Here is a 26,329-nt window from a genome sequence, read left to right as displayed (position 1 = left end):
CTTTGTAAGCAGGCAAAGTAGGGAACAGCGAGAAGCATCTCACTGATGTTCACACCTGCTGCACAAGTGTTTTTACTTCCTGTTTAAATTCATAAACACGTATGGATACATTTTTTTTTTTTTTGTAAAGCTTAGATTGCCTCTGAGCCATCAGGAGGTCAGCAGGTGCTTCTGTGCTCACCAGATGTCTTTGGTTGTTTTAAACAGTGAGTGTGATGGGTATATTTAGAGATACAGCGCCCTCTAGAGGAAAAACTGTTAAAGGGATTTTCAGGCCAAGACTTGCTGGGAAATCTTTTCTCTGGAGTACACACTTATGAAAACCCATCACAGCTTTTTGGAAGTTGATTTACTGTAATTTGATGCTGTGTGAAAGCCTCATTAGCAGTCATTTACATGATTACAAAAATGGTCACATTCAGCTCAATCTAGAATAAGAACTAAGTCTTTATTTTTATTGTTTAATTTTCAAAATTAACAAAGTAGCATTTAAGATTAAAATGATACTGAACATTTGAACTCACTTCCAACAGTAAAATTACACATTATATTTAATCATACCTTTCCTTAAATCAGAATTTACTTACAGTAATATCTTAGAAGAGAGCTGAAGAAGCAGTGGATGATATATCAAAATCAGTCATGTCTTTTCTTATTGCTCTAAAATAATACAAAACTAAGATAATATACAAGTGAAAGCACAGATCTGTGTATTTAAACAGAATAAATGTAGTGTGACTGGTGGAGGAACAGAGTCTTTGTTGAATGATGGAGCCTGCAAATATGGAAAAAGTGATTGAAGTCATGAGCTTGATTAAATACGTTGCATAAATCAGAAAATAAAGTCGATTCATACCAACCAGTTGTTTGTACACTTCATCGTTTGTCAGCTTTCCAGAAGAAATTCGACTGCAAAACATGTCAGTGGGATATTTATCATTGGATTGTGACTTCAGCTAGTTCAACTCCAGTAATACACATTATCATGAAAACTTTATACAATGCTCGGTTCTGCCAAGCTTACGTACGTGATGTCCTTTAAGTGGTTTGCTGTAAAAATCAGACTCCACCATTTGGCTTCCTCTTCGACTTTCACTCACCGTAGTATCTGGGGGGAAATTATCCAATATGCACAGATGAACAGAAAATTGTTTGGTAAAAGAAAGAAAAGACTCTCGTTTAGTGCAAGTGAAACTCAAGAGATCAAAACACAGCACTGGGGATTTGATTTAATAACACTTCCCCGAGGATTAATTCCCCGCCACTGCATCTGGGACTGGAGAAACTACACAGGCATGCAAATACAGGTTTTCTGTGCGCACACTGAGATAGGTTTTTAAAGACTCACTTGGCGTGTGATGAACGATGTTGATTTTATCTGGGGAGGGAAAGAAGAGTTGCTAAGCCGTTTACAGTATACTGTTTAATACAGTCATTTGTAAGTCAGCTACTTGTTTCAGTGTAGCTTTAACTGCACTGCATATTATTTGTTATTGTGTTACATTTCCAGGAAAACTCTGTCTAGTCTCTATGTCATGACAGCAAAGTTTAGCCCACATATTCTTGGATGGAGAAATATTTACCGTAGACACTGTCATCATCCTCTCTGTTGTTGATGATACTGGCTCTCAGCTGACTCAACTTCTCCTGTGGAGACAAAGCTCAGTGTATTAATATTACAGCAGAGTACAGACAGAGTCAAAAATGTATTCACACATTATGAGATTTCCATAAATAATCTGTGTTATGTGTGCGCAGACTGAGAAAAGGAGGTGATCGAGGCTTTGCAGTTGGGTCATGAATCTGTGGTGCTTTCATGGAGGTCCTCTGGAAAACTGTTAGTAAATAATATACAAATATGCAGCAATGAAGGATGATGATAAATAAAGTTCCAGTATTGTTTTATCTTCCTCTTTTCTCTTCATCTAAAAACATCTATAGTTACTTTGAAGAAAAAAAACATGATAAGATTATATGTTTTTTTTTTTTTTTTTTTTACGTTTCCTCGTACAAAAGGAATGTCAGCTGGTGCTCCTTGTCACATTTCAGAAGATCCAAATGATCCAATATTTCACCAAAAAAAGGAAAAATTGGAGAGAAGTCCAAAATATCAATACAAATTTGTGCAGCAGAATACTTTTCCTCTTTCCTATCACATAAACAAACCCAAAGCCCCTCAGATTTCTATTGCCACCCATTTTTCTGCATAAGTACTTTCATGTTTGATACTTAAAGTACATTTTGGTCATAGTACTTCAGTATGTTTAATAATTTTCACTTGTAATGGTGTGTTTTAGATTGTTGTATTGGTGCATTTACTGAAAAGCTCTAAATACTTTTTTCCACTAGTCTCACTTAATATATGTGGTTTTTGTGACCATAGTGTAATAAATTCAAATCAGACTACTTCTTCATAGAAAGCCTATAATAAACACAGAGCAGCATAGGCCAATTTTCACAGCAGGCATTTTAACTCATCATAGTAAGAAAAGCACAGATGTTACTAATATCATTAATGATGGCTTTGCGCCACTCAAGTGTCCCAGTAAGTCAAAACAGTGTGACAGTGAGCCACTCCTGAAACTGAAGCAGCTAAATGGAATTCAGACATCATTAATTTGATTAATTACACCAATGCTTGTCGAAATGTATTATGTGTGAAAGTCCATTTATTTTCATACCCTGATATTTCCTGTATCTGTCTATTCTGCTATCATTTCAGACTCTGCAATTACATCCCCTTCCAGCAGGTGTCCTCACCGTGTCCCCAGTCACCTGATCGGCACCTGCTTACCCACCTGTCCCCCATTCTCCTAATTAGCACCTTAGAATATGTATAAGCCCACTTTCAGTTCAGATATGCTTTTTTTTCTAAACATTGATCAAGTAAAACCTCCTTTTAACTTCCTGCATCTGTCTTCCTTTTTGGTCCAAACAACACTTGTAACATCAAATATCAGTTTCTGTGACCTACTTTTATATCTGCAAGACATTTTTTCTTGTGTTTTCTTTTCCCTTCAGAGACAAAAAATGTGCCAGATCTGAAGTCAATCACAAGCCTCAATCAGTCAGGTAAGATAGTACAATCAACATTTGAGTCATTGGAAGACATGAGACACAATCACATAAGTTGACAGGTAAGTGGTCAGTTCTGACATCTGCAAATCTGCTATCACGTTTTCCCTTATTCTAATGCTAAAAGAAGTGTGTCATTCAACTGATTTGTAGACAAGCAATCACATCATTGTGAATTTGTAGTGAATTGCCCTTCACCTCTCTTTACGCGAAGCCTTCCAAACTGAAGAACTTCATACTGTCACTTTGTCCCTATGCCGAAAAAAATTGGCTCTTAGTTTCCTTCTTTATTTTACAAGCTGGTGTAGCACAAGCAACAGATGGTTATAGTTTAGATTTGGGTCTGGTCCAGTGTGACTGTCAGATAGGATGATATTGCTACCTGTTGGGTGGCGTCCATGCTCTTCTGAACACCCTGCCAGTCACTGAAGCGCTCCAGGGCCTCATCCACAGTTAGTGTGCCTGCCTTCACCCTCTGCTGGAGCTCGATGAGCTGCTGAAGCCTGTCTATCTTGTTGGGCACAAAGGTGTCATAGGTAGAAGAGATACTGTCTTCTCGCTGGCGTGCTGCAATGAACAACATCTTAATGAAAACATCTGCCACATGCTTCCAGCAGGCAGAAAATTTGGCATCAACAGCCCCCCAACAGAAATACATTTTTACTGCCAGCCGGCACAAAATAATCATCAAACATGTGGAGACAAGTTAACAAGCTGGAATTCATATATAATAGCATAAATTAAGCTGTTAATTTCTGCTTTGAAAAAGAAGGAAACAAGAAAAGACAGAGTATAAACTCCGTCCAGATGGCATTCATAGAGGAGATTGGCTGGTAATGTGATTTTGCCCAGCACATCTGTAATGTCAGTGAGTCATGAGGATGGTAAGTAATTTTCTGGGTGACTCTGATGATCTATGGACCTGTCACTCAATGTCACCAACACTACAGCAAAGCAGACAAATGGCTTTGTATCTCTGTGGGTGCTCATTTCACTGCTTCTTGCCGCCTTTCACAGCCCTTCTTTCTAATCATCTTGGCACCAAACTGTGTTTAAATGTACCAGCTGATTATCTTATTGCCTTTTTTGGTTTAGTTTTTTTTTTTTTTTTACTATTTGTGTGCCCATTACTGCTGCAATGACACATTTCCCCCCAGTGATCACTACAGTTTTAATTATTGTAACTAAACACCAAATTATCAAAGAATGCAATAATTAACTGATAACATCCAGCAGGTCATTCCAAATGGAAATCGTTAGAGAGTAATTAACAGAAATAATTGACACAGTAAAATTCCTGCTGTTCTAAGTTAAGAAAAAAAGTGTACATCATTTTGTTATATTCGACTCAAGATCTAATTAGAGGCTAAAAATCAGGATATCTCAACCATTTTTTGGTAATCTGTCTCTTGTTAGTCCCCCAACATCATAGTATTGCAATACAAATCTCTGGATTAGTTAGGTGTGACATTAATTGAGCAACCCTTTTCCCACTGAGTATTACCTGACACTCACCTTGTTTAGTAGGAAGTGAATACAAATCAGCATCAGCCTGTTGTGTTTTCTTCTTCTGAAACACTGTGAACACAGATGAACGTACGTCATTATTATCTTAATATAGAATTCATTTTGTCTATTTTATATTCTATTAAATTTAGCTTTTAGCCACATTTCTGTTAGCATATCACATTAATTAATTAATTTTCTAATTACTTTTATTCATTTTTAAATCACTTTATCCCTTCTGAATAAATATTTTAACTCCTGCTTCAAGCCAGAGTTGGTACTGCAAATTTTCTAATGTTTTGCACTCCTGCATTTTAACTATTCTTCCACAAGATGGTGCAATTAGCTAAATTGAAACAAATTAAACTCTGGGTGGATTTAGTATGAAAAGCCAGCCAAAATAAAAAAATAAAAAAAACATCTTATTAATGCTTCAGAAAATACAAATATATTGGAATCTACAGTGAAATAGGGAGCGTTCAGTTCCAGAGCATTAATCCTGGTTCTTCTTGGAGAGAGACACATATTTAGATCTGGATTGAATTAGACATCATGAATGATGCTTTTGGTTGGGTAGTAAGCACTCTGAATGAAAGGCTACACTGTGTTGCTGTCAGAGGCGGTGGTGCTGCGGCTTTGTGACCAACGCTGGATTAAAATTCAGCTTCCACGCCCTGCAAGATAATCCCACCTCTGACTACTCCTTCCATGACAGCATCTCTTTTTTAATGTTCAAACGCAGCCGCACTCTCCTGCCTTGTTCATGATCATTCAGAATGATACTGTAAGTGGAGTGCTGCTAGGGAGCTGTCACGTGACTGTAGATATTACTTTGCCTTGTACAGTGTGTGTAATGCTCTCTCTGTATGTACTGGAGTTTACATGCCCAGTAAGTCCTCCCCACAGGATACAATTTCATTCACATCTCAGCATTTCAGTCTCATTGAGCTTGAGACGTAGCTGCTAACAAAAGAAAAACTCCTCATTATTTCCACTTGTGCAGTGTTCTCCAATAACTGGCTCCTCGCCTAATCCTCCACCGAGCCTCATCTCTCCTCTCACATCTTTCACTGCGGCAGTGGGAATGAGGAGCAAAATGTGATCCTTGTGTGGTTAGAAGCTCCACTGTCTCAATAGATGGAAACCTCAAAATCCCTCTCCTTTCTCTCGTGCGCTCTGGGGACAAGGACGATGGAAAACATGTGTAATGACTTATTCTGGCTGACTTGGCCTTGGTCTGGCCAAGATTGGTTGCAGATGGCAGCCCAGTAGTTCCCTCTCTGTTACTGAGGAGATGGTTGGGATGCAGAGAGTGGAGTGGATTGGGCGAGTTCACTGGTGCACTCAATTTCTTTTCTGCTTTGTAAGTCCCACTGGGCAGCAAGTTGGCTCACTGGATACAAGCAAGCGCAATAAAAAGCCTCATAATGGAGGGAGGGTGCCTGTTGCACAATTAAATTCATTTCAGTTTTGTATGCGTAAAAGATGGTTAGCGAGGATCGGGTATGATATTGTCTGTGGAAATAACAAATTAATTGTGGATGCATGTGTGCATGTTTGCATTAGCGAGTTGAAAAAGAGAAGTCGCTGCCATTTTAATGATTTATAAGCCTTAATAATACCAGTCACTTTTGGAGGTTTCATCTTCATGAAATATTCACGCCTCTGAAATTGAACAGTTAGGGCCTGTGGGCTCTTGATGCAGTCAAATGGGTCTTTCTCTTCCTCGCTTGTGTTTGTTTTGTAGAAGGGAACGACCATGTTTTTGTGGTTTATGGGATCAAAACAAACTGCTTCACTAAAAGAGAAAAAAGCCTCTCTGCTCTGTTCAGCAGCACTCCACTGACAATGGCAATGCACATTCCAGGCACTTCCTCCCTCCCACATGATCTCCCAAACTCCCTTCCACATACTGTGCATAACTCTGCTGTTTTTACACCACATTAGCTCTGTCATATCTCTGATATGGGAGAAAACAGGGGAAATGATGCAACACAAGAGTCATCACAAGTTACCTTGGGCAATGTAAGGGGTTCGATCCTCCTTTGTTTGGCTGGTCTTAGGCCGAGGTGTGGGTGCTGGTGGGCGATTGGCAATAACAACTGCTTTTTTGGAGGTCAGGATGGTGTCATATTCGTCATTCACCCCCAGTGGTGCATAGGGATCCTCCTCCTCCTCCTCCTCCTCCCCATGTTCCTCTTTCTGTGCGTCTGAGGTGGAAGGATTCCCTAATGCACAAAGTGTTTACTGCAGCGTTGCTTGAGTGCCACGATAAAGTTCTGCAAGCTGTTTCTGCTACTGTCATTTCACAGCTAATCGGAAGCAACCCTACATGGTGTGCCCATCAGCAAGGGGAAAATATTCAGTGTTCGGAAATGAACAGCAACAAACCCAGCATAATGGTATGCTGGGGAAAAAAACAATTCCATTACCGGCTTCCCATTGTCCTCCTTCCACTTCCCATCAATCCTTCACTCACCTGCGGTGCACATCATTTCATATACACTGGCATCACCATTGTCCTCGTCTGAGTTGAACATATTCTGCAACAACAGAGCATGAAGAGATGCTATTTATGCCACATCAAAATCACAAAGAAACTGCTCAATAGATGCAATTTAGAATTCAGGGAAAACAATGTTTAATCTGTTATGTTGAGGCTTTGCAATGACAGAGTGGATTTCTGCTAGTCAGTAGTCATACATTTGACAAATCTTGATACATTGTCTGAATGCAGGCTTGTGCTTTTGGTAAGAATATAGATCTCTCCTTGGCTGCCATCTTTTTTCCACCTGTATCCTACTTCCAAGGCCTGAAAATGAAAGTTAAGATCACTATCTACTAATCACTTCCTGAGCTCTGTCACATTATAAGCTGATATCTGCCTCTACGCTCCATGCTTTAATATTCAGTGTTTTCATGTCAGATGTGACAAACATCCAGATTATTAATTGAAGCTTGTAGCTGCCTCTGTTAGAACATCACTTGTGGAAAAGGCAATTTCAGGGCTAGGAGAGGAATCAGAGAGGTGTGCGCCCTGCCTGCTGGCTAAAAGAAAGCAGTTTTCCCTCTGACAGCAGGGCTGCGGAGTCAGCCTATTTGCTAATAGCACGCTGAGGGACAGATGGGGGTATGATCAGGGTAATTATGAAATCAGACAATCTTCCCTTTCCAGTCCAAACATATCATTTAGTGAGCAAATCAAGACCCATGGCTTGATATTTTAAACTGTGTCAGTAACTAGATTGAGATATGGACATCGATTTACTGCCATAATTCAACTTCTGACAGAGATGTGAAAAACTGAAGAGTTACATCATTCACTTCAAGAGTATTTAGCTTAACAGAGAAACAACTAAAAGAACTGCAAAAAAAATCATTTGACAGTGTTAAGAATTTCTCAAATCTGCATGGACATGTTTCGTGAATTAACTGTGTGTTTCAATGTGTGTATGCGTGTGAAAACAGCTGTTGTGCTGTATTGTAGGTCTGGCATCTAAACAGATTATGGCAACAAATGACTCTATCATAATTTAATATATATGATAATGCCTGAGGATTCAATTTGAATCCTTTGTCAATTTAAGAAGATATATTCTGTATTCAATAACAAAAATCCCAGTCAATAATACAAATTGTTGCAGAATATATGAGAAACAGCTCATTTTGATCAACATATCCTTGATATAACCTGCCATACTCTGTGTGCAGTTTCCAAGCAACACAGCCACTCATGACTCAATTTCAATATTACACTGTTCCTAGTACTGCAAATTACTTATAGGCTGCCTTGAATTCATTACTTAACAGTAGATGTTGATAACTGGCCCAACAGGATGGGTTAATTACCATCGCAGCTTGAACATTGAATTATAATAGTTGCAGTGCTTAAGCACAGTGTGGTATATTCAGAGGTAATTTCTGGATAGGGGAGAGATATTTATTTACTACCCACAAAAGCTAAATCATTTTACAGATGTCTGAATCTGCAGGAACCCCAGGCATTCCAGAGAAACTGAGATTCACCGCTGCAATCCAAGAAGCAGTGCTTCAGACAAAACAGCAGGCCTGATTTTGGTAGAGGGAGAACACATCTCAAGTGAATTTAGCATATAAGGAGTGTAAATCTGTTTTCAGCTGCTGAAATGGTCAGTTCTCAAGCCAGCTAGTCTTAGTTCTCACTATCAGCATACTTGCTATCTTTTGACATGGTGGCTGCAGGATAAAGCTGTTTGATGCATGGCAGATTGCAGTGTAACACTGAACCCATAACTTAAGTGCCGTGCAGACAAAATCTGTCAAACTTATCTTTTGGCAGGGGAAAAGAAGTGGTTAGCTCAGCAGGCAAAGTATCATTTCGCATGTCTGTCAAACTATATTTATTCAGCATTATCCTCATAGAGTTCTCACTAAATGAAACCAAACGTGTATCATAGTTGGCGATTTCGACAAGACCAAGACTACAGCCATGTTAGCAGCTCTTTGAGGCTATACTACCCAGACACAACAGTGCATTGAGCTAAAATCTAAAGTCTGTGTGCTAGCATGCTCTCATTGACAATGCTAACATGCTGCTGTTTAGCTGGTATAATTTTTACCATGCTGCTCATCTCAATTCAGCATGCAAGCATTTGCTAATTAGCAGTAATGCCATTAGTTTTGTAGCTGTATAGTCATAAATCAAAGTATTGGACAAATTCAAATTTTGAACTGCTCATGGCACTAGAGGTGAAGTCCAGGAATCGTCAAAATGAGTAGGTTTTATCCTCTGGGGCCCATGAATGTCCTTCCAAAATGTAATAGTTGCTGAGATATATCAATCTGGGTTAAATGTTACATTTTTCAGCAATTCTACATTTTAAACATATATATATTTCTTTTTGTTGACTATCATTCAAATCTGTGGAACATACAAATAAGGTGAGAGGAACCAACAAATCCCTGGACTAGAGTGTAGGTGTCACCTAATTTGGCTTTCCTGCATTTGGATAAATATACAGTGTACACTAACACAACACGCAACACACAAATAGCTCTTTGTAGTGTTTGGAGGGCCGTACAGTTGCACGCTCATGTGTATTTATCGAGCTCTACTTTACATGTGAGTTTACACAGTGAAATCTTGGTAGGAGTGCAGAGTCCATCTAATTGCCAGGTGACACTCCAAATTTGTGACCCAGTATTAACAAATACGGACAATGTGTGTTTGTATTGGTAATTACCATGAGCAAGCACAATATTGCAGTTTGAGGACAAAAACATTGTAGAACAGCGGAACATTTTCTATGTTTATATTCTAGTTATGCTCTCCCTGAATAATTCAGCTTTCCCCTCTGGAGCAGTTCACAGCTAATTAACAAAGAAGTGTGGTGCCAGGGCAGACTGGTGGATCTGACGCAGGCCCTGTGAGTGATTCAGCTTGTGTATGAAGCAGGGGACCTATCCATCTTGGATTTATTGACAGAGCGCTGCTACACTGACGCCCAAATCACTGATGCATCATGGGTTGATTAATTGGAGGAGGGGGAAACACTGCCGATGAGTTAATGAAACTGCTGTGAAAAAAAAAGAGGAAGAACAAGACCCCACCCCACAGTGATGCCGCCTATATGCACTTGCTTTAACAATGCCATACAAGCATGAAATGTGTAAAGCCCTTACTGTAGCTGTCAACTCAACTTTTAATTACCCTCCAAGAAAACCGCAAAGAAATGTCAGTTGCTGGTGCATGTCAAATCTGTCTGGTATGTTAAACCTATAGGTTTGGTGAAGTCCCTGTGGGGAGACCTCTGTTTGACACTGCTGCTCACTAGTCAGCTCCGTTGAGTCACTGCAGGCTCACAGCGAGCAGTTCTCACTAGAGCAATCTGATCAAACCTTGCTCCATCTGCAGTCACTCTCAATTAGCGGTGTTGCTAGGGGGGTAAGTACATTTACAACAGCTGTTGGAGTGTCTAAATTTCCCTCGGGGGGGAATTCTCCATAGGCTGATCCGAGGCATCAGAGAAAGTTAAAAGTTGTTGGTATTATAATGGGAGACGGGAGATAAAAAGAGAGATTTCCATGTGAATGAATGAGCATTATGCCGCTGTCTGTTACAAATTGATATAACACTTTAGGGATTCAACAGCTGATAAAAGCTTTAAAGAATCAGTTCACCCAAATTACAAAAAACTGCCTTCCACTCTGAAATATCCACAGTGCCTGCTATCAATACAGGGCTTATTTCTTAGAAAGATCACCAGAAAGAAATCTCAAACTAGTTGCATGGTTTGATGTACCACAGCCAGTAAGTGAGTTTTTGTTTTTGTTGTTGGTTTTTTTAAGATGATGGGTAAGATAAGATGTTGACACCAAGGCCTTAACATCACAACAGTCAACTGCCTTGAGGAAGTGAAGTATGTACCAAAGATGTCACACTCTTTAAAAATGAAATATCTTTTTAGAAACATTGCGAGGAATAGTGACAGCAGAAATACATCTAAACACAGTGTCATCTTTGTCTATAAGTATTCTTTTTTTTTCATTAACAGGATTCGTGCTCAAGTGAAAATGTTAATTTGTTTTATGCAATCTGTCAGTCTGTAATATTTACTTCAATAATTGTAACACGCCCCAGAAAGGACACAGTGTTTCCAACCTGCCATCTTGGCTATACCACGTCTTGTCTTTTTTTTAATGATAATGTCCTCACTGCCTAATAAAATTAGCATTGGAAAGAACATTATGATGCTAGTGCCCTCCAGCTTTATCAAATAAAAGGGTGTGCATGCATGCAAAGGATCTATTACATTTGAATTGCCACTCATTAGTGAGTGAGTGGCGAGGCTCTTGTGTTACTGTACCTTCACTGTGAAATGGGAGGTTGAGCAGGGAGAGGCTCTCCATATTAACATGAGAAAATGGCACCCATTACGCAAGAAAATCTCAACATCAGTGGCTGCATTAATTGTCTGAATGTATGCAGACGACCTGCGCTCTGAGCCATTGTGCATGCATGAACAAACACAGCCTTTCTAGTCTCTGTGGGAGTGTTCCATTAGGAGCCTCACAGGCCAAACTCATTCAGGATGAGAGGAAGCGGGTTACCATCCATCCACTAACTGTGCCACGAGCTGGATGTGAAGACACTGGTTTGGAGAGAGTGAGGCCGACCCTGAGACACAGGTCGCTCTCCCTGCTTTCCACCTTTCTATTCTCTGCATTCTGTTCATTATTGATAAAGCACTACTCAATCCACGCAATATTGGCCTTGGTAAGAGCATTTCTAAGTGCAGCACTGAATCCCCTGGCTGTGAGATCTCAAGTGCCAAACCATATTGTGTTGTTTTCCTCAGCTGTCAGGAGAAAAAACAAAAACTATGGAATTCATGTAGTTGACATTACGCTCTGCCAGCTCTAGATGGACTAATAATGTCATTGGGTAGTTTTTAATTAGCTCACAAATCACTGAACATGAGAAGCTGTCATCAGATATTGGCATTTTGAAAAATGTCTTCGTTGTACAGAGTGTCAATAAAGCTGAAACAATATATTTCAAAGGTGAATTACAACTGGAGCTAGGAAGAAAAACAAGAAAATCAACTGAAAGATATGAACAATGTCAAAACAGATACTGTAACTAAGGTGAGAGCTGAAAATAGCTAACAAGGAAGTAGTTACCAGTGTTTCCTTCAGTAAGACATGGAGCTCTGTATGGCCGTGACTCTTGGCAATCTCAGTGGGAGTCTGTCCGTGGCGATTGGCCGTGTGCAGTGCTCGCTCAGCACCAGGACACTGCAGGAGCAGACTGGAGACACTTTTAAATCCATACTGGGCAGCAAAGTGGAGGAGTGATGGTACATCTGCATGGTGGAGCTCTGCTGTGGATAAGTGCCAGTTTTGATTAAGCGGGAAAAAGGATATATCAAAATTGACAACACAAACAATTCCATTTTAACTTGAATGGTTAACTGCTACTACACACAATATTCTTAGATTACACCAACTATATTACTTCCTCTCATAGGTGACATCTTGAAGTTGACCCAATCAAATGTGAGCAATCTAACACATCCAGAAGAGTCGAAGAAAGGCAGCTTGGAGGCACATATTGACCTGTTTGTCATGGAAACACTTCCCCGTGCCCTTTTTAGCAGAGTTAAGGATCAATCTCAGTAGCTGATGAAGCCATCAATCTACCACATAATGAGCCAAGAAATAATGGAAGGTTTTTTTCATGGTAGATAATGTGCATCTTGCTACAGGAACGCATTCCAACTGTGTGCATTATGTTCAATCCACATCGTTGCATAAACACATGCTCGGAGGGAGAAAGTGAATAAAATGGACATTTTGTTGTAATGAGGCATTAGCATAAACACTGTCAGTGTTTTATATGTAAAACAGAGCACGTCTGCATCATTTCCATTAATCCTCACCTGTTACAACATCTGATATTTATAGAAATGTTCTTTTAGAGAATTATGGACTGCACTGGAATTGTGATGTGTTATTGCTTGTATCCACTTATACTGCAATGCAACATTTTAAAGATTTCCTGTCCAGTACAAGTAATTTAAGATTAAAAGCACAGTCAGCAAATAGTTTTAGATGGTATCTTTGCTTATGCATGGTCAAAACCCCAAATAAAATATCATGAAAGTTGCACCATTTTTGGATTTTCCCTTATGGTTTACAGAAAGATTACTCAGCAGATGCTTTTCAATGTAAAGTTAAGAGTAAGCACTTCGACTTGATAACGCTGTACCTTTCTCAGGTGTGTTTTCACACTGAAGTCCCCGAAAGCCTCCGGTGGGCATACCCTCCACCAGCAGGGAGGACAATTTCTGATCCAAACTGTCTACAGAGGACACCTGAAAAGCCTTCAATCCAGACACAGACACAGACCTAATTTTAAAGAATTTGTCATGGCTGCAAAGAGAAATTAAAAACCTTTTTTTCCCAGCACCAACACAAGCAAACCACTAACTAAACTTTGAATTAGATGAACACAAACAGTGGGGGTGTTTGGATTATAAAGTAAAGTATATAGAGGCACAATAAAGATGCCAGGTTGAGTCTAAGTTGAGGAGGCGTGTATATGTGTATGACGGGCGATTGTTAGTGCCACACAAAAGAGTCCAGTCTTGCCAGTCCAGAGTTGCAATTTGAAACTCTCTTGGCAAATTCCTTTTTTGGCATTGCTCGGGTTTGCCTCTTCAGCAAAAGAAACCTAATTAAATCAAGTGTTCATGTCTGAAAGAAGGCTGAAACCTGCCGTCTTTTTATTTCCACAGAGGAGACGGTAAATAGTGGTGCACATAAACATCAGCAGAAATATGTTGATTCAATTTATCTTCTGTTTTTCCACATCTTTCTAATGGCTTGAAGTGGATCGATTATAAGCAGAATTTTGGAGCAGCGATTGGCTAATTTCTATAACTGAGTTACATAATGATGAGTCACTAAGTAACATAACACATTCAAAGTGCCTCAGAAGAGTTACTTTTATTGAGGAAAGAGAGAGAACAGCACAGCATTCAAATGGGCTTCCTACATTACTAAATCAATGATTGACTAGAGTTATTTGAATATTTGCAAGTGTTGGAAGCGTAAAGTTGGAAATATACTTACTACTCATTCTCTACAGATAAATTCATAATGTGATGTACTGGTTTGATTTTTAGTCTCAATTAAATGAGCAAAATTAAGAAACAATCTTTTATTAAAATGTAGCTTTGTCATCTTTGAAAAGTTGATGATGATGTCAGCAGGTTTCTTTTTGTTATTGAAACTAAAACTGGAGGTACGTGCTTTGAAAGATGTTATTGAGTAACATTATGGGAAATGTAGGTTCCTGTGTTTTGGGAATGTGACCAATTAAATGACCAAATAGGTGGTTTGACCATGTGTAATCCAGAACAACACAAAGATTATTTTCTCCTGGCGCCCCTATCACCAGTAATTGGCAAGACAACATAATTTGTTGGGAATGTGACATTGCTGTGGTTAAGGTCTGGTGAGGCTTGGGCAAATAAACCACTTGGTTAGGTTTACAGAAACATCATACTAAGGAGTATAATTTCTCATCTCCTGTTGCTTGGATTTCCCTCAACTTCACGGGAGAAAAAAAAACTAAATAGCTGGAGCCCCTCTTTAAATATGTAATGATATATCTTTGATCTGATTTTGACTTCAGAAGTGACCATCAAATGAAGTATAATGAAACCCCTTTATGAAAGTGGTATTCCAATGTTTTTGTGTTGCACTTTCATAAAATTGGGAGACTGACAAGAAGCAAACTCCATGTTCCCAGTTTATAAAGCAAGATTTGACAAGTCCCTGTAATTATTAATTACAGGACTGGACTTTATGAGTATTTGGTGGAATTCCCCTTCACTTTATTAAAGGGGATCTATTATGCTCGTGTTCTTCACTGAATTAGCAGGCTGTTGTCAGCAGCACTAAAATTCAGTTGACACAACAAGATACGGAGATATTTATATAACAACTGAAATGTGGATATTTTGTGACATGAAACAGACTTTTAGTGGCTCTACCTGACACATGAAGTCTACAGGGTCTGCCACCCTCGACAGAAGGCATGTGACCTCCTCCATGTTGCTGTAGTACTGCAACTGTGCCTTGCCCAGAGGCACTCCATCATTAAGCACAGTCATGCTTACATTCCCAGCTGGAAAATCTACAACAGAAGACATACAGAAACTGCATAGACAGAGTCAAGGATTTTTTAAATCATTCATCCAACATTTATTACTTTGCTCACCTGGTGCATTGACACACAATATCTGGTCATTCCAACGGACCGGCTTCACTTTCAGCATCTGGTTCTCACCAGTGAACTCAACCTCAGACTCGCTGCCAGTAGTATAATTTTTCAAAAGAATGAAAACCTCCTCAGAGCTCTGCCAAAAAGACAGCACAGTAAACATGATGCTTTATGAAAAGGAGAAATGGCTCACTACTAAAAAAGATGAGTGTGTCTCACCCCGCATGGAACTCTGGAAGGAACAACCACAATGCTGGATTTGACACCGTGGGCTCCAGTTGACTGCATTTGTTCCGGCTTTTGCTCTGATCCTGATGATTTACGTGTCAAGGGGTTGACATTTGCTGCTGCGGCTGAAGCACCTATAAAACACAGACACTGAATTACATACCCAATTATATCCCGGCAACAACTATTGGATGCATTACATTGAAATGTTGTATTGACATGCATGGTCCCCAGAGGATGAAGCCTATTGACTTTGGTGATTTAAATAGAAAAAGAAATGTAAATGCTCCTGCCATTTTCTTTTTTTTACATTGGCAGTAGCTCAGTGTTTATTTTGTTTGTGTTTGTATTTGTGACAGTTACCAGAGAAACAAATCATGAAAGGTGTTTTCTTCACCTAGGCTGTACACTAAAACTCATCTAACACCTGTATGTCTGTTATGTTGCATGTACTAACAACTAGCAAACAGCATTATTCTGTATGAAAATGAAAGGTACTTCTGGGTTAGAATATAACTGTTCGTGGGATTCTGGCCTGAACCACTTCACTGTATCAGTGCAATGAAGTGATGCAGAGTGCACTTGAATTTGCATGGCTTGCGATGAGTAATCAGTGGTGGCCAAAGAGGAAAGACTGGCTATTTGCATCAGATGTTCCTCCTGCACACACACACCTGTATAAATACAAGCCCCCTCCTCCGCATTATGATTTTATACAAATAGTGCAATTAGGAAAAACAGGGAAGGCGGCAGAGGATAATTGGCAGTGCAGATGAGGACATGCTTGATATACACACAGTTTTACCGGAGATGTCTCTGCAGCTGGTGCTAAAAAATATAGAATGTCAATCTTTAGTACATACAAGTCTCGGGGGGAAAAAAACAGTAAACAGATTTCCAAGCTGTTGTTTGGGCATTCTCACAAATAATGAGCATTTGTTTTTCCCTCACATGTACTGTATAGCAGGGGAACAGCAAGGCCAAATTCTGCCTGGGAGACAAGAATGATTGTGTTTTAGGTTTACAAGACTGGGATGCATGCTGTGTCTAAATTGTCTGTTTTATTCTTACGTTTAAGGATATTTGTGAATCGTGTTAAATAGGCTGAGAATGATATATATTGGTCACTGTAATCCAATTCTAACTCCTATATAAAGACTTGGATGCAAATTAGTTGACTCCAAACTTATTGTATAATTCAATTCAATTCAATTCATTATTTTATTTAAATGATTTTCTATCCTTGAGAAAAATGTAATCAAAAGCTGATCTTTGGAGGTCCCCAGAAAAGTCCAAATAAAAACATTTCGGAGCCGGTGCCATACCTTTTCTCACAATATCAGTGACAGTTGAAAGGTACTCATGGGCATCTTGTTCACTGGAGATCTGGAGACACTCGTCTTCATTCAGGGGCACCAGCTCCAGCAGTGGGGTCAGACTTTCAACCCCACAGAGCAGCACCACCACATGAGCTGAAGGACTCAACACACGGGCCAGGAAGAAGCGTTGCATCTGGCATAGACCCTCCATCATGCCTTTGGTAAGGATCAGGAGTTTGCAGCCATACCCGGCCAGCCTCAGGAAGTCATCCCGCTTGCTGGATACTGTAGCGATGTCATAGCAGCAGATCCCATCCTTTGAGATGGGTCCAGTGAAGACTGACTGTAGGTAGGTTGCCCACTGCTCTGCCTCCGTCTCATAAATGATTAACAGCTCCTCAGCTACAAGGAAAACACATATTTGGCCCAAAAACATCCAGGAAGTCAATAATACATTTCTGTAATTTCACTATTCTTCGTTTTTGTGGTTAAAACATCATATTTCCCCTATCATTATTAATCTACCTAAAGATAAATGGGCTGCATAACATATAATTATGGCAAAAGAGTTTCCAGACCTTTGGTACAAAATGGAAAAATGCTTCTCTTGTCACTGTCAGTGAAGCATATTAAGATGTAACATACTATTTTTTTTGTAGAGAATCCAGTGAAATGCCTTAACCATGATGACAAAACTTGCTGCTGTTGTTGCTTTGACATCAAAATATACAAAAACAAGCAAAACATATGAAGTTGACTTTGGTGTTTTAAAAAGGCGTGCCAAGTGACACAGCTACAAGATATTCTGTTTCTAAAATTTCAAACTTCACAGTGTTCCTGTGAGCTCTGCAACAACCATACATTAACAAGACTCATATATTAAAAGCGATTCCAAAGAGAAATTGTTGTAATAATGAATTAATGAATAAATAATGCAAAGGGACGGCTTACCTGTATGGCTCATGGCGACAGTGCTGTTTGTCTGCAGGTCTTGCTTCACAGTGACATGGAAAACAGCACTGCTATTGTCAGGAGGAGCCCAGATAAGAGGGAGCTTCCTGCTACACCAAAGTGGACAAAGAAACGTGACCTTTTTTAAAACCGTGAATATAAAAAATGTATCTGCTCTGCTGACAGGGAACAAGCTTGAATATAGGGTTTTGTCTTAAAAAAAAAAAAAACACAAAAAAAAAAAAAGTTCTTTCTGTGCTAGTTCAATGACAACATTTCCAGGTAATGTAGCAGTTGGATTTAACATAGCTCATGCAATTTTAATGTAATGGAAAATTCTCCAAACTCCCTTCATGGTTTGAACAGAAAGTATGTCATCCAAGTTGAGTTTTGCTGTCAACATGATACCAACTGACACTTCTTATACCAGAGCTGATACACAGAGTTATAAATGAAAAGTCATAAAATATGAAGATGACGTTATAAAAAGCCAGTGTCTATTGCCTCTGTGTGTTTTTTCCTCTGAATGAGGAAGCAGAGTATGATGAAAAAGGTCATTGTGTGTCCTTGTGACGTTTATCAGCTTGAAAATGAAATTTTAGAGGTGAATTTTTGAGTGATACCAATAAAAATAGTAATTTATGAAGAAAATATGCATTGCTTGTGTTGCACATTACAAAATATATACAAAATACAGTGCCAACTTTTACACTATGCCATTATATTAACTTCAGATATTTTGTAAAATGCAAATGAGCAAGCAAAGCCACAGTGAAAATCTAAACACATAGATGTAAGTAAGATGATGACAGTAAGCACTAGCCATACTTGCTGTTTCATGATTCCATAAAAAAAAATTGAATATGTCTAAGTCTATGTAAATCAAAAATAGCAAATAAATACAACAGACAACAACAGGTGACCAGAAAGTGAAAAGGTTGAGTCAGCGACTCAACTAGAGTTTAATTAAGTCTGCAGAGCAATGGGTGCAAATTAGAGCACAAGAACCTGAGGCGTGTTAAAACTACTGATCTGGTGTGAATGTCTCCACTATGGGTAGAGATAAAGAGACTGTGGTATGTTCTGACCTACTATTCACACACACAGCCCCTCATTGAAAGAAATGTGAAACTCAGGGCTTCATTAACTACCTTCACCTGCCAAACAACTGAGTCATACCACAGCAGTGTCTCTATGATTCCAGTTTGCCACCATTTATTTCTTTTGAGCTGCATTGGAATAACTGAACTACACAAGTGTTGAGAAAATGAGCAGGTGAAAGCCGAGGTCTGCATCATGCAAATCGCTGGAGCCATGTGACTCACCAGTGACAGATCATGCTGTTCCCATGCATGCAGAGCCACACACTTTCACTCATGCACATTTTCTGTATGACTACTGTGATCTTACCACAAAGACAGGACATGAAGTCCTCTTCTGGATTTGAAGATAGCTCAAGTGAGCAGACCACATCCTCTATAGCAGACAATAATGGCAGCCACTTCCCTGAATGTAGTGACATAAAGATAAATAAAACCTGACCTCAATGAGATATCGATAGTACTATCACCAGTGTAAATAAACAAAAGTGAAACTGCACATTTTGTTCAGAGGGTGGTGCTAGAGAAACATGGAGCATTAAAATGAAAACGGTTTATCTCCACAGGAGCATGAATGTTGTCTGCAAGCTTTATAGAAATCCGTCCTCTAAATAGTAAGATATCTTGTGTGCAGTGTTGGAACTTGGCAATGGATGAGAGGTCTTTGAGTGCCTATATTAGAAGGGCAGAGTGTCACTAAAACTATCAAGATTCATCATCAGGGAACTATGAATATCCAGAGCAAATGAATTAATAATGGAAATATAGACTTGTAGATACTGTTATTGAATGGAAAATGGTGAAAATTAAATAATGCAGAACAGATTACTTATTGAGCAGCTGTGAGATATGAAAGTCCCCAGCAAAAAAAAAAAAGATGAAATGTTTATGATGAAAATATAAATGCTCATGATCAATCAATTTTTAAGAAAAAATCTTTTAAGGTCAGAATCATGAGATAGAAAGGCTAAATTGTGATTATTATTTAGTACTATGATTATTATAATATAATTTTAACTTACTGTCTCACAATTATGACTTTTTATCTCTTACTATGAGCATACATTTAACAAATATGGTTCTATATATTTTTTTACTTTTATTGGCAGAAATGGGTTTCCGTACCTAGATATATATCTTGGTCCAAATAAATGTGTAATAAACCAAACAAACACACATGTACAGATCCTTTGTATGTGCTTCATAAAATATATGATCTGAATACATTTGAGAACACATATTTGTTTTATATCTGTTAATTAACTTATGTTTATTGTGCATGTACAGCCACAGATTTATTGTATGTTTATGACCAGTTATTCATACCAGGCTGACTCAGAAAACAACCCTTTTATAAAAGTGAATGTGCAGGCAGAGTGGCAGCCTGCCGCTCCTCTCTCCACCAATAGGAGGAGTACAGGGGGGCGGATCCTGCGGGTTAGCACGTTTGACTGCACACTGCGCTCAGACAACTTGATCCAGAGTAACAGTAAATCAGACAGAGCAGCTCCCTACAGCACCAGCAGTGAAATTGTAACCCTGTTGCAAGTATTTTTGGCCGCTGATAGGACCGAGTGAGATCACTGCGGTCTCTTTTCTCGGGTAGACTCAAGAGTTGTTCGGCAAGAGCAACGCAGGGACCGTTTTCAGTCTCATTTCTGCTATATCTCAATATTATATCACACTGGAAATGTCCGAAACCAAGCCGAATGATGAACCGAAGTTATCTACGACGGACAGGGTGGTGAAATGTAAGTGTCATTTTTCACACTACGGCTCTCTCTCTCCCTCTCGCTCTCTCTCTCTCTCCCTCTCTCTCCCTCTCTGTGTCTCTCTGTCTCTCTCTCTCTCCCCCTCTCTCTCTCTCAGACTAGCAGACTTGGAACAATTCACGGCCGTAGCAGCAGCAGCAGCAACAGCAGCAGCAGCAGCAAATGTTGTCGAAATTTGTTTGCTGGCTATGGAGGAAGAAGGGTGTTAGCCGAGCTATGACAGCAGCAGTAAACTAGGAAGTGAGGGTAACTCCAGTTTGTAGACCAAGAGCAAGAATTTTGCTCGAAATGTGTCACACTGTGCCCGTGAGGCGTCTTATAGCCGCTTGCCTCTATATACACTGTTTTCAATAGCAACGAATACAGCCAGCAGTGTGACAGATAGGTGCATGATCATTTTGATTCATATACACTATGCACTGTCTTACAGTATGCATGCAGATATTGCACAACCATTGCATTCAACCCAAGGGCGATTTTCCCTCGTTTTGCATGCACCACCAGGCATAGTTTTTTAAACCAAGGCACCTTTTTTTTTTTTTAAACATTGCATAATACTTGATGTCGCCTGTGTTTTGTAATCTCACATTTGGGGGTGTTCATGGTGTGCTTGTAGTGTTCATGCCATATGGGGTGGTTCTTCCTGCCTTCTGTGTTTACAGGTCTGACATTCCACCTTTGCAGTCTACCATAAGAATGCAATAAAGATCATAATCGAGTCGACCTACCCCTTGAACACCGAGTAGGAGCAATGTAGCCTGCCCAGTTTCATGTCAGTTGACATCTCGTGTTGACTTAGAATCAAGCAGGTCCCCACTCAAGTTGCAGGATTAAAAAACCTGTTTTTTCTGTTTGAGAATATGAGGCCCCTTTGTGTCATTCTAAGTTTTTCTGATGTTTAAGAGACAACACAGACTCTTTTACTCAGAAATAACACGACAGAATGTGTTTATTTGTGCTGGCTGGGTTTCGATCCAGCACTAGTTGCAATCATTATTCTCTCAAGCTCCAGTGTATCACAACAGGCATGTGCGGCGATCACAGTGTGCACAAGGGCAGGAGGGAATTGTTGAGTAATTTTATTCAGGCTTAGTTGCTAGGGTTCAACCGGTTGAAATGATTAGATCATCAGTGACCATTAAGCATCAAGATTTTGTTGAGAAAGGAGGGAAGGCAACGCTGCAGTGTGCAAACGACTGGAATCATTGACTATACATTATATTACAGGCGAGTCTGAGCTCTAAGCCTGCAACTACAGTTCCACTTCATTGCTTTCTTGGGTTTACTCATTTGAAATAGAAAATTGTTTCCTTTTAAATCATAATTGCAATAATAAGTAAATAACTAGAGGACTAACCAGTTGTGCTATGGCTACACTTTGCACAGAAAACGAGGTTGAGCGTTAAAAGAGAGTCACATCATGTCATGGGTGCTTTTGTAATGAATATTTCAAGAGATCATCCCCCTACAGTCTCCAGCAACTTGAAGGCTAATGAAAAATAGATATGACAAGTATGGGTTTTGAAGAGATTTAACAATATCACTGGGAGACTTGGCCAGTCATGTTATATGGATCAGAAGCTACTCTTCTCTGTGTCACATGGCCTTTTTCACGCTGAGATGCCATTGTATAGCTCGTCTAAATACTGCATCTCCAGTGCCTCCCCCTTCTGCTTAGTGAAGGTCTGCTATGGTCTTAATCAGGTTAAAATGTATTGATTAGTCATTACAGTGGCTGTCAGGGAATCTGAGAGCCCAGTTTTCTTGCACACTCTCTTAAACCTGATGTGGCGATCAACAAAGTAATTAAACTAATTGTTCATTCATCAAGTTTTGAGAAGTCAGTGTTTTTGGTAATGCATTAGTATTATGACAACACAGAAGCTCGCTGTGTACAAAGCACCTTTCCAAAATGTCTGCAGGCTATAGGTGTGGAGTAATTTGTTTTCAGCTGCCTACTTTTGCACTGCTACAAGGTGTCAGTCCAACTTATCATAAGTGCTTTGCAACCACCTGTTTTCAAAATGCATTATCATAATGCTCCCGAAAAGCCACTGCCACATAGTAATTACTCATAAGAGTTTAATCAGCTGAGGCGGGAGAAGTTGCATAATTTCCATCATGCTTTTATCCCAGGCAGAAATAGCCAACATATAGCCATTAAAAGGAAAAAAAACTCACTCACCTGTATGTTAGTCAGTTATTACATATTGCTATTGTATAGAATTGCTGTCCATTTGTTGACTATTGCAGCTGTTCTGTTTGTTTTTTGGCTTTCCTGGTTGAAGAGCACTTAAATCAGGATTATGTTGTGACTCATGGTAATCCTCATTACTTTATCATATTATTTGCCATTGGGCTGGAACAAACAACTATTGTCATTATTGGTTACCTATAGACTAATTTTGTGGACTGTAAAAAGTCAGAAAATAGTAAAAAATAACTTATTCAAATTGCTTTTTCTATTCGGTTTAACCTCATAGAAGACCAGCAACACCAGCAATTTTTAGCTTTGGGAACTTGAAACCTGTACATTTTATTAATGGATTTGTAAACTGATAATTAAAGTAGTTGCTGATTCATTTTCTGTTGATTTATCAACCGATTTCCCCCCAGATTGCATTATTATGCATGATCCACTGGATTTGTGTCTTAAATCAACTCTGTTCTGCATCTACCACAGACTTCTGAATATAATTACTGCCAATAAACCATTTCCGTGATTGAGTGTGGAAAGAAAATTTTGCTTCACAGCTGAATCCTGTATGATAGTTTGAACTCCTGCCACCCTCGGTTAGACATAAAATCAACAAACAGTTGACATCCACCGCGCCGCAGAGCAAAAGGAGGCCAGTAATGGTGTTTTTCCGTCCCCAGCTGAGAAGCAGGGCCTCAGAGCCCCCGATGGAGCTCTCTATGAGTGGGGATGGATAACATCTGACATTTGACTTTTGAGGAGAGGCCCCCATGCTCAGACATGCGTGGGTTGGAGAGATGGTGGTGGTGACAGCGGCGCAATGCCAGCCACTGATCCCAGCTGGATAGCCGAGTCATTTATAGAAGAGAACATTAAGTAATGCCACATACTTGATCCTCGCCTTACGTGTGATCACCTGCATATGGTTCTGCTTCATGCTCATAAACCATGTGTGCCGTCAGGGTGTTTCTTTCTTAACAGGTACAACAAGCACAGTCTATCACAGTGATATAAAAAAAATACCATTTGTCAGTCAGTTTTCATTTGGAGTCCTATTTTCTCATTAGCATGTAGGAACCTTGTTTTTATTTTGTCTACAGTATTATCCTTTTTAATTGGCGATTATCAGACGAATAGAACAGCAGAAGACGTTACAATTAAGGACTGTATGGGAATTGGACGACTATGGGAAAGAAAAGTGATTTATGACAACTGCTGAGTCTGTTTGTGACTTTGATCCTGTGCCAGTCTGCCGATATTTTCACTTACTCCATCGCTGATTTGTTTTTGGCATGTGATGTCTTCTTCTGCGAGATAGTCAATTGTAATCAAGAGCGAAACACACTCGTTTACTGCTCTGCAGGGTGGAGATGGAGAAAACTAGATGACGTCAAACTGTCTTAATGCACTTTAAGTTGCAGTATTCTTTGGTGGCTGTCAATTTACATCAGTAAGAAGCCAAAAACTGTAAATGTGGTGAAGAAATGAAGATCCTGAATATTGTAGTGCTTTAAATTCACCCTATTAGATTTTGTTTTCCTCTAATGGATAGAATTGATTTCCTCTGTGAGAGTTTACTAAGAAGTTGATTCAGTCATGATAGATGCTCAGCAGTTTTGACTGATTTTTCTAGAAAGTGTGTATGGAAAACAGAAGCACTGATTACAGGCATGAGTATGACTAAAGTAATGAGGGTAATTATTTTGGTAAATATCAATATCGTAGTTATTAACCGGTCTTTGGCAACACAATAGTTTCATTTTGCTTGCAGTTGTACTAGAGCTGAAGGCAATAGTCAGCCGATTAGTAGATACATACAATTTTGATAATCAGTTAATAATTTATGGCGTTTTTCAAACAAAGCTGCCAAAAACTCTTCCTAGTTTCAGCTTGTGAGTTGTGAGCATTTGCTTTAATTTCTTATGTCTTCTGCGATAATAAAACAAATGTCTCAAATATCTGCAAATCAATGACAGTAAAAAATGATCATTGCTGCCCCTCTGAATTCTAACATGGACCTGATTAAACAAACACTTAAAGGAGTCATATTTTACAAGTATTCCTATTTTCTATTTTATTTCCCAGTGAGTTACTCAAAGAAAAAAAATCATTTTTTACATAGTCATGCTAGCTTGTAGCATCTTCGCCACTGTCATCACATTCAGGTTGGGTACGTTTCCAAAAAAAAAAAGAAAAAAAAGTTGCAGATATTTTGACCTGATATTTTGGGGCTTTGTGTGTGTGTGTGTGTGTGTGTGTGTGTGTGTGTGTGTGTGGAGAGCAGAGTAGAGGAGAGAAAGTAGCACAACCACAAATGACACAACACAGTAGAGACTCTTGCACACTGAGCCCAAATACAAAGAGTGAGCATAAATGAAGTAAATAACATAAATAAAACATTATATTTTCTTTGGTTTCCCAGGCAACGACACAGAAGTTGACTCATCGTGTTTCGAAACAAGCGCTGCACAGAGGCTCTCAAACGCAAAAAAAAAAAAAAAAAAAAAATTATTGATTTTCATATGAATGCATATTTGGCATTTTTTTGGCCTGGCATGGGTTCTCATTCGCCTGGCGGAAACACTGGGTTACTGTTTAAGAAGCAAGTCATGATTAATCAGAGCCTACAATTGGTCGGACAAGTTGACCTGCGAGTGGGAAGTGCTTGTTAGTACAGAGAAGGTTTTTAAATAGCAAACTGTGAATATCAAACCCCACTCTGGTTGAATTGTTTGATTGCTATTATTATTATTATTATTATTATTTGTGCAGCCATTCACCCCCATATAACCACCTCCTCTCCTCTGAGTTTGCAGATCGGACCGGATTCTAGCTGCAGGCCTCAAATGATTTTTTTAGTTTGCTTTCCAGGCTAAAACCTCATCACAAACACTGAGGTCATTAGACTTTATCTGGCTGTGTGAGGCTATTGCTGTCTGTGTGTTTTTAAAACTTTAGAACATGTCGCACTTTCAGCCAAAAAAAAAAAGAGGTGTTATTTTGCTACTGACAGATGACTGATTCAGGAGTGACCAAATGTGTGAATGTGTGAAGTTGTACAAAGCAGTGCAGTGTATTTGTCTTAGAAGTTATTCAGTGTAAATCAGTTTAACAAGTCTTCAGGCGAGCCCCAGTTTGCTGTCATGTCCGCACGCCATGTGAAGGAGTCTTTTGACAGAAGTCCCATCACACGGCCCGACCTGGAAATGTCGCCTATAGCAGGAAGTATGAGTATGAGTGACGAGAAGACGACTGAGCAAGCCGTGGAAGCCTGTCATGCATCTGCTCCCCTAGTCCTGCCGTGATGTAAGAGATTATTGTGGTGGTTCCTGATAACAACGTATTGCATCACGGCACAGTGAGGGGGAAGACCTGAGCAACCTTTTTCACCATGATGAGATGCTCAGATG

The 26,329-nt window shown here is 39.4% G+C and overlaps 2 protein-coding genes across 3 annotated transcripts in view; one reads left to right on the top strand and one right to left on the bottom strand.

Annotated features, from left to right (window-relative positions):
• Positions 1-720: 720 nt before the first annotated feature.
• LOC128383974 (B-cell scaffold protein with ankyrin repeats-like) lies at positions 721-17,888 on the bottom strand. Its single transcript, XM_053343556.1, has 16 exons — positions 17,851-17,888; positions 16,906-17,301; positions 15,572-15,714; positions 15,350-15,488; positions 15,123-15,265; positions 13,331-13,445; positions 12,244-12,440; positions 7,061-7,124; positions 6,597-6,791; positions 4,591-4,653; positions 3,458-3,642; positions 1,584-1,647; positions 1,349-1,378; positions 1,029-1,108; positions 861-909; positions 721-775 (listed from the first exon to the last, which is right to left on the bottom strand). The coding sequence occupies exons 1-15, from the start codon at positions 17,861-17,863 to the stop codon at positions 877-879; spliced, it is 1,860 nt and encodes a 619-aa protein (XP_053199531.1). The 5' UTR covers positions 17,864-17,888; the 3' UTR covers positions 721-775; positions 861-876.
• Positions 17,889-20,455: 2,567 nt separating this feature from the next.
• LOC128383306 (protein phosphatase 3 catalytic subunit alpha) overlaps positions 20,456-26,329 on the top strand; it is a 70,104-nt gene continuing 64,230 nt past the window's right edge. For both annotated transcript variants that reach the window (XM_053342919.1, XM_053342918.1), the window contains exon 1: positions 20,456-20,701. In XM_053342919.1, coding sequence (XP_053198894.1) covers positions 20,641-20,701 — 61 coding nt within the window. In that variant the 5' untranslated portion in view covers positions 20,456-20,640. The remainder of the gene's footprint in view (positions 20,702-26,329) is intronic.

The sequence above is a fragment of the Scomber japonicus genome, chromosome 22 (assembly GCF_027409825.1).
Source record: "Scomber japonicus isolate fScoJap1 chromosome 22, fScoJap1.pri, whole genome shotgun sequence".
NCBI lineage: Eukaryota > Metazoa > Chordata > Actinopteri > Scombriformes > Scombridae > Scomber > Scomber japonicus.
This window is presented reverse-complemented; position numbering and strand designations above follow the sequence as displayed.